This window comes from Gadus morhua, chromosome 15 (genome assembly GCF_902167405.1).
Source record: "Gadus morhua chromosome 15, gadMor3.0, whole genome shotgun sequence".
Taxonomy (NCBI): domain Eukaryota; kingdom Metazoa; phylum Chordata; class Actinopteri; order Gadiformes; family Gadidae; genus Gadus; species Gadus morhua.
Genome location: NC_044062.1, coordinates 1,593,259 through 1,602,025, shown reverse-complemented (window position 1 = coordinate 1,602,025; position 8,767 = coordinate 1,593,259). Strand labels below are relative to the sequence as shown.

The following is an 8,767-nucleotide window of genomic DNA, read 5'->3' as shown; positions in this document are numbered from 1 at the left end:
ACATCGCCGCCATCAGCGCCCGATTCGTCCAGCTGCAGCACAACGACATCGACAAAAGAGTGAGTGGCCGGGCCTGCGCCCTGGACCGGCCCGGGCGCTGGGATCACTTGAGCGCTGAGAGGGGACACCAACACTGTGCTTCGAGGGTCTTATCGCCGACATCCCGATGCTTGTAGACGGCAGACGGAGGCGTAATGGTGTCCCGGTGATTTTCCACCGTGGGCCAGAAACACTATGGTCGAGCATTGTCATTTCGCACACATTTTCTTCACTGCAGCCCCTTTATTATAGCTCCGTGGCAATACATCTGCTCGACGGAGGGATAATGGTGCAGTGAATCCCAAAGGATGAATCATGAGGACAAAAGCAGCGGGGCTGTTCACCAGAGGGCCTGGTGGAGCAGGCTTATCTTCACTACCGCGTCTCTGCTGCATGCAAACATAGACATATATACATAGACATATATACATAGACATGTGTACATAGACATGTGTACATAGACATGTGTACATAGACATGTGTACATAGTCATGTGTACATAGTCATATGTACATGGACTCCGCGTTTAGGTTTTATATATGTCAATGTCGCCGCCATACTTAAGAGGAACAGATCTGTGGTTATTCTGCTTAAAAAGCATTTTAACCCTTTACATTTCAAAACCAATTTCATTCATTTTATTATTGAACGGTTTGTGGTCACTGTAGTAAAATATATATTTTCGAAGTGTTCTATTTTGTGGGGGACAGGGGGGGGACCCGTTCCTTTGGGTCGCTGAGTCCGGGAGGACGGTACTAAGACAAACATAGAATCACGTCGGCGTTGTCCTCTAATCCTTTGGCGGAGGTTCAGGCGGTCCGGGCGGAGGTTCAAGACGTCGCAGAGGGGGCGCGTGAGGTATTACGGCGGCCCCCAGATTGCGGCGTCCTCCGCCGCGGTCGACGCACCCTGTAGCCGTTCGCTGTGTCACTCAGCCGCCCGTCGCCGTGCGCAGACCTCATCTCCCACGCAAACAAAGAGACGCTCTCCAGCTCCAGGGGCTTCATCAGGGCCGGGTTCCCGCCAGGCCCGGCGCTCTGTAGCCGGCGCTAACGACAGGCCCCGGCCCGGCTGTGTAATCATCGCGTCCGCTTGGCTGTCGAAATACCCAACAGATGTTTGAGGCTGCAGACACATGGGGCTGTTTTAATTATAGTCGTTGCCCCACGCGTTCATATCCACTCCGACGGCCGCGCTGAGGAACGGGTTATTTGGGGAGCGCGGGGCCGACGGCAGCGCCGAGGGAGCGCGACCAGCCGAGACTGGTCGTCGGCCAGGGAGCTAAGTCTCTGTACGGCTGTCCGCTCCTGCCGCCCGCGCGTACGTGCACACGCACATGCACCCGTGCGCAGACACAAATTAAACGGCCTAGAGCTATTTGCATTCAACTAAAACCATTTAGTGAAACATTCAACAAAACTAGACGCAACGGCTGGACTTGAATTGACTTTAGGAGATAACGTACGCAGGGAGAGGAAAGGGAAGTCACAAGCTTCTGTGTTTCTGAGTTGATTTTGTGTGAAGCAAACCTTTTTTTTTTTTACCTCTGAACGATGGAGACGCATGATGACGATATCGCTGTCGTGTGAAATACCCAGAGGGGGGACTGACAGGCACACACAATACTGAGGACAAAATGGCCGCTGCGGAGATGTCCCTGGCTGCCCGGCCCCCTGCTATGTGTTACGACCGCACAGCCTTGAGTGTCCTCCTCGCATGACGCAGTTCATGTACTTCAGCCAGTCAAAGCCAAAGTTCCTTTCTCCCAATTCCTTCCCAACCATGGCTGAGATAACATAACCCCCACAACAGTCTCGTTGTGGAAATACAAGACACGTCAAAGAACCGACAAGAAACACTTGCGTTACAGTGTGTGTATTCACACAAACACACACACATGTGGCGCTCGCACGGTCGAGTCTCATTGGCGGGCCACCCCTAACACACACACACACACACACACACACACACACACACACACACACACACACACACACACACACACACACACACACACACACACACACTCTCCATCGCCACTGTGGATCTGCCATCGCTAGGTCGGTCCACGTTCGGGGCTCAGGGGCGTCTTGCGCCGCCGCCGCCCGGTGAGACCACGCCCCCCTCGGTTAGCTGACGGCTCCTCTGTCGGCCGCCGCTGCGTCCAGCGTCCGTCTTCGACAGCCTGGCTGTGCCTCGGCCGCCCTAGCTCTGGTGGCGGGCTGCTTCCAGACGGCCTTTGGAATAGCCTCACCGAGCCGTCACCACGGCAACACCGCTGACTAATTTTCGTTGAAGAGGGCAGGTTTCATTATGAAACCGTTTTAACATCCACGTTAATGCGTGCTGTATTTGCTAATTGTGCTAAGAAATAGCTTCATAGAAAGGATGTGATGTGAGGAACGGATTATAGGAATAAGACTGAAGATGCATCGAGGCTAAGGGTTCAGTGCTGCTCACAAATCTATTCACAAGGCCTCAAAACAGGAAATTAGGCTGGCTAACAGACAAGTAGTGAGTGGAAAGAAGTTAAATAACAAGATGTATCAAAAGCACCACTGAAACAAATTGTCTATCTGGGGAGTCGGATTCTGAAAACCATCGGTTTCCCAAACACAACTCTCACAAGTCTCACTTTGAAGCCTACTGTCGGCCATTTTGATTCCAACAGCGGTAGCTGGTGTCTCCCCCTGTGTCTGTAACGATGATGATGATGATGATGACACTAACCCCCCGTGCCCCCCCCAGGTGGAGGTGAAGCCCTACGTCCTGGACGACCAGATGTGCGACGAGTGCCAGGGCGCTCGCTGCGGCGGCAAGTTTGCGCCGTTCTTCTGCGCCAACGTGACGTGCCTGCAGTACTACTGCGAGTACTGCTGGGCCAGCATCCACTCCCGGGCCGGCCGCGAGTTCCACAAGCCGCTGGTGAAGGAGGGCGGCGACCGGCCCCGACACGTCTCCTTCCGCTGGAGCTGAGCCCCGGTGGGGGGGGGGGGGGCCCGCCCGGCCCCTGGCCCCCGGCCGACACCCACCGGTCAGCGCTGCACTCCAGCACCACTCCCCAACACCTCCACCCCCACCTCCACCTCCTCCACCACCTCCTCCACCACCACCTCCTCCACCACCTCCATCTCATAGAGAAACACGACAACTAAATACACAACAGAGGATGAGCTACACGGGACTTTGTTTTTGTTTCAAAGTAACACCACCCTTGTGTCGTCCCCCCCCCTGCCCCCTCCCCCCCCCCCCCCCCCCCCCCCCCCCCGAGTAAGAAGTGTAATTGTGACGTGGGTGTGTGGTGATTCCACCTGCGAGCGTTTATTCATTTCGGGGTTTGCACTTTTGGCGCACAATTATTGGAACTTCACGCACCCACGCATGACAGACAGGCGCCGTGTGGCCGAGGGCGTGGCCGTGTGCCACCCCCCCCCCCCCCCCCCCCCCCCCCCCACACACACACACACACACACACTGTGCGGAGACGGAGGTGGGACCACACACCTACTCAAATTTATATTTTTTATGTCTATCTATACATAGATAATATACGTTTTATTTAAAAGGAGCATGCACTAAAAGGAGCTGTAGATATCTTGCCCCTTGTAAAAGAGAAGAAGGAACTATTGACATTTACCAAAGGCGGCCGAAACGAACGCGTTGCAAACGTCAAACTAGGCGAATAACCAAGTCCACATCGGGCCGACTTAACGCAACGACCGCCGCCGCGGTCGCTCTCGATTCTCACTCTGAAAACAATACGATTAATACCTCGCGAGTGCAGTCGGACTATTTCACTTTAAAACATTTTTTTAGGGTTTTATTTTTATAATACATCAGATTCCTTTTTAATGTTGTGTAAAATGTAATGCTGCAAAAGGCTTTGCTGCTAAAAATCTGTGGTATGAAACGGATACCAATAAGTACTTTATTCAGGCTACGGTGTGAGGACCGAACACACGTAGACAGACAGGTCACCTGGCGTCACCGGGCCGACCGGACGGGGGGGGGCACGCCCCTTTGACATACGGCCGCTATCCCAGTGGGGATAGTGGGGTGGTGGTGGTGGGGGGAGGGGTCTGTGGGTGGGTGGGTGGGTGGGTGGGTAGGGGTGGGGGTGGGGGGGTATTATGGGTGCAGGAAGGACTGCCTCCTATAACTGCATGAAATATTTCAGTCAGGTTGCTGCATGCGATAGAAACTTTACGTATCACGTCTACTGTCGTTAGATTCCACCGACTTTTTGCACAACACTCACAAACTCACACTCACTCTCACACACACACTCACACACACGCTCACACACACGCTCAAACACACACTCACACACACACACACACACACACACACACACACACACACACACACGCAATAGAGAGCTTACCTTTTTTTGGGGGGTGGGTGAGGAGGGGGGCTACCGTTCCCTTAACAACAACAACACCAACAACAACAACAACAACAACAACAACAACCATGTAGGTGGTGAACTCATCTAGTTAGAGGAAGACTATAGTCAACAAAAAAAACGACAACCTTTCAATGATCACCAAGCTAAACCCACGTAGGATTCCCGTTAAGCGCCGTCTATGATGGGTGAAGTACTTATTCTTTTGCAGTGATTGTAGATATAATTGTGCAATTTTCCTTTATTTTTTTAATCGTATGTAGTTAGGTGAGAGTTTGCTTAGAACTGTGATTTGCGTTAACTGTTGTTGATGTCTGACCTAGAGTTCAACGTGAAACTTCATAACTAGCGTATTCACACGTAACAAAAAATGTTCTTTAGAAACACACACACGCACACGGACGCACACACACACGCACACACACGGACGCACACACGCACGCACACACACGGACGAAGTACAGGACAAGCCTCTCACAACACTCGGAGCGGATCACACGCAGGAGAGGAAACTACCCACAGTGAGGAGGGCCGGGACGAAAAGCGCTCGTTTGTGTCCCAAACATAACCAAAGAGTGCACGTGGTGACCTGCGCACGGCTCCTATACACACACACACACACACACCAACACACACAGCTACCCACAGTAGAGTACTGTGCGCCTCAAGAGCTCATGAATGAGGTTTAAATAGAAGCAGAGAAGAAGAAGCCAATGTGTGCAGTGGCATCTGTAAGGGAAGAAGACTGTTGAAGTGTGGGGGGGGGAGGGGGGGGGGGGGGGGTAACTCTGTTTTCTTTTCTTTTTTTACCTGCAAAGCTTGAAGTAGAATAATGACCTGCTAAATTGGTGGACATATTTTTAATATCCTACAGCCGAGGGAGGGGGGCCGGTCTGGGACTAGAGGGCGGGCCGGGGGTTTGTCCTTTTCGGGGTGGCGGCATCATTGGGGCACGTTTGGCGAGGCGCGGCCACGGCCCCTAGAGGGCGCAGAAACCAACAAGAGACCGGGGGGGTTGGCTGCCGTCGGCTGGGTGGAGCGGAGAGGGCAGATCAGGGGGGGTTCAGGTTGGGGTGGGGGCCGGTGGGGTTCAGGTTAGGGTGGGGGCCGGTGGGGTTCTGGTTGGGGGGCCGGTTACACTGCTGTGGGCAGCTGTTGGGTTGAATGCGACCCGATCCTGCATCATTGCGAGTCTTGTTTGTCGTCTTTGGCGTGATGTGATTGTCTCCGTGACGACTTCCCACAGTCTCCTTTTGTTTTTGGTCTCAGGCAGTAAAGTTGTACACGAGTCGACGTTAAGTTAATTTTTTATTTCTTGGAAAAGAAGACGAAATTGAGCTTGGAACGGAGGATAACGAGTACTGGTAGGAAGGGGGGGAGAGACTCGAACAGACGCTAACCTGGCTAGGCTGATGTAGTATCCCTAAGAAGGTGAATTCTGGCTGTCGCTTCTTTCTCCACCCAGAAGAGTTTTTCTATGTTCGTTCCTTCTCAATGATAGACATTTGTTATGCACTACTCTTTGTATCTGAACAGTTTTGGACAGTCAGCAATTCTTTTTGTTAAAAGAGAAGAAAAAAAAGGCGGTAAAGCATGCTTTTTTTGACTGACATGACATTTTTGCAATACCTCAATTTTGAAATATATTAGGAGAGAACCAATATTTTCTAAGTAAGTTTATTCAAATGAAAAAAAGAAATATATATCTATATATTAATTTAATTCTTAGAGAGAAATGATTTAACAGAGGTTGATTCTTATTTTTTATCATGCTCATTTGCTTTTACTTTCAAATTTATTTTTTGACAATTGAGGGAGCTGGAGCTTTATAACTTTAATATAATGACATAGTTAGTGAGCGTACATTCTACTTTATTACCAAGTAGTGAGTGAGTGAGTGCTGGTCTGGTTAAAAATAACCAGCAACGGCACAGTGTCAACAAAACATAACAAATAAGGAAATAATCCATTAGTAATCGTTCGAAAAAAATAATTATCAATAAGAGATCCTTAATATATCGGGTGCTTGGAAAGAAAACTGAAGATACTTCCCTTGATTTTTTTTATATTTATATAATCAATCATTTACAATGCTGACCAGAATATTTTTTTTTTTTACTTTTTATGTTTCCTACAAATGTGTACTCCCTTTTCTTTTGTAACGTAATAAAACACTTTGTGTTTTATTATTTGTTGGCCTGATATCATAAGGGGGGGTTTAAAAAAATAAATGACATTAAAAAGGACGTCTAAGAGTCACTGAAAAGCTTGGGATAAAAAAGAATGTTCTTTTTTTTAACACAAAACAGACTTAAGTGTTTTACCTGTAAACGCCCCCCTCCCAAAAGGTGCATCAATTAAATGGTGGCCTTCTATTCACGCAAGACTTGAATTAGTCCCATTTTTTAAGACTAAGAACCTTGATTCTTTGTTGTAATGTGCAATACTGTTTGTACTGTTTGTAAAAAAAAAAAGAAGAAAAAAACATGAAAAAAAGAGACAAAATCTTTATTGCAGAATTATTTTCATTGCAAGCAATGTGATTCACTAAAATCATTTTCTACCGTGTGTTTACCTGCTAGTACCTTCCAGTGGTAATGTAGCCTTTGTACTGAGAAATTTTCATTATTTTTAGAACGTTTTGCTAAAAAAGAAAAGGATTAAAACATTTACATGTTTTTTATTTAATATTTTCTTTACAGACTTATTTCTCAACCATTTAATAGTTATTTCTGTGGGAGACTTTCATATCTGGTCAATGTCATTAATATTATTTTGTATTTTTACTTTGAATAAATTAATTTTATGATGCTAATTCTTTTAAGTTCATTTTCTGTTTGTCCTCTGTTTCATTCTGGAAGTAGGAAAAACAACTTTTTAATATTGTTGGTAAAGTGTCTTAGATTCTTGAAATGCTATGCTTTTTGTATTAATTTGCTGATGTTGCTTATACATTAGTGTGGAACTGATCTCCAAAAAGAAAATATATGGGGAAAAAATCTATATATACATGTGTGTATATATATAATATATATATATATATATATATATATATATATATATATATATATATATATATATATATATATATATATATATATACACACACACATACACACACACAAAACAAAATAGTGGATCGTAATGTAATGATGGTTGGCAAAGGTGATGTAAACAAACTAATGGGCAATAAAATGAAATGGAGCATATGATTCTTTATGTTGTGACGTACGTGTGGAAGCTGGGAAACTGCCTCTGCCACTCCAGACACAACTTCTAAAACTGCAATAGTACTTTTAGTTCTTAATTAGAGGATCACGATGCATGATCTAGCTGGAGCTTGCACAACTTTTTTTATTCACCTGAGACACTAAATAATAGCAACTCCTGAATAGGCCTTAATTATTCAACATTTCCATATTAAGCGTCTGGTTCAACATTAATGCAATGTTGAGTCCAGTCCCTTGAACTAGAGATGCAAATGAACGCGTGTGATTGTATTGTATGAATGTATATTTGAGAAGCCGTGTGTGAATACATTTGACAGTGTGGGGGCATACATGATTTCGCTGCAGATTCCCGATTGCTCAAACTATCCTCCATTCCTGGACAGTGAAGGAGATCCTGATTTATAATGTTTATCAATTTGCCGTCCTTTGTTTAGTTGCGTCAGTCATCAAACACATTGCATATAATTAATGAAATGCTAATACCGATCTCTGGACCAGCAGTTCATCAAGGTACCCTACATGTCTTGGAAGAGGCTGGGTTGCTACTGTTTCTAAATGTATTACTGGCAAAGCAAACAGTTATAATCGAGCAATATTAATATGTGCAATTTAATAGAAAAAAAAATAGGACATGTAACTAATCTTGCTGGAATACTGTATATTACGTATGCTTCTGTGGTCAGTCTTACTGGGGTACGCTGTTTAACGTCAAAACGTGATATTTATAGACAAGTTGGATGTCAATTTAGTAATTTACCAACAACCCACTTCATAAATGTATTTTTTTTTTTAAGTAACTTTTTTTACTCGACTTGAATACTGGTTCTTTAATATTGACTAGACATTTAAAAATGCTTACGTTGAATTTAACCATGCTTGTCTACACTTTGCAATTCAGCTGTGATTATTCGGTGAGAAAAGAGAACAATGCTGATTGCGTCAGTTTCTATGACCCCTCTGGCCCCCCCAAACCAGTTTGACCCTTTTCTGTATCAATAAGCTAATGTTATTAAATGTAACTGTATGTGTCGTGAACGCTTGTGGTCATTTGCCTAGCCTCTTCCTCGTCCTTCTGCAGAAGACATCTACCAGG

The 8,767-nt window shown here is 46.1% G+C and overlaps 1 protein-coding gene across 1 annotated transcript in view; it reads left to right on the top strand.

The window, feature by feature from the left end:
- Positions 1–8,709, top strand: part of cpeb3 (cytoplasmic polyadenylation element binding protein 3) — a 38,724-nt gene extending 30,015 nt beyond the window's left edge. The window contains 2 exon segments of the mRNA XM_030379128.1: positions 1–59; positions 2,788–8,709. The exon segment at positions 1–59 is cut by the window's left edge and continues 123 nt beyond it. Coding sequence (XP_030234988.1) covers positions 1–59; positions 2,788–3,015 — 287 coding nt within the window. The 3' untranslated portion in view covers positions 3,016–8,709.
- Positions 8,710–8,767: the final 58 nt, after the last annotated feature.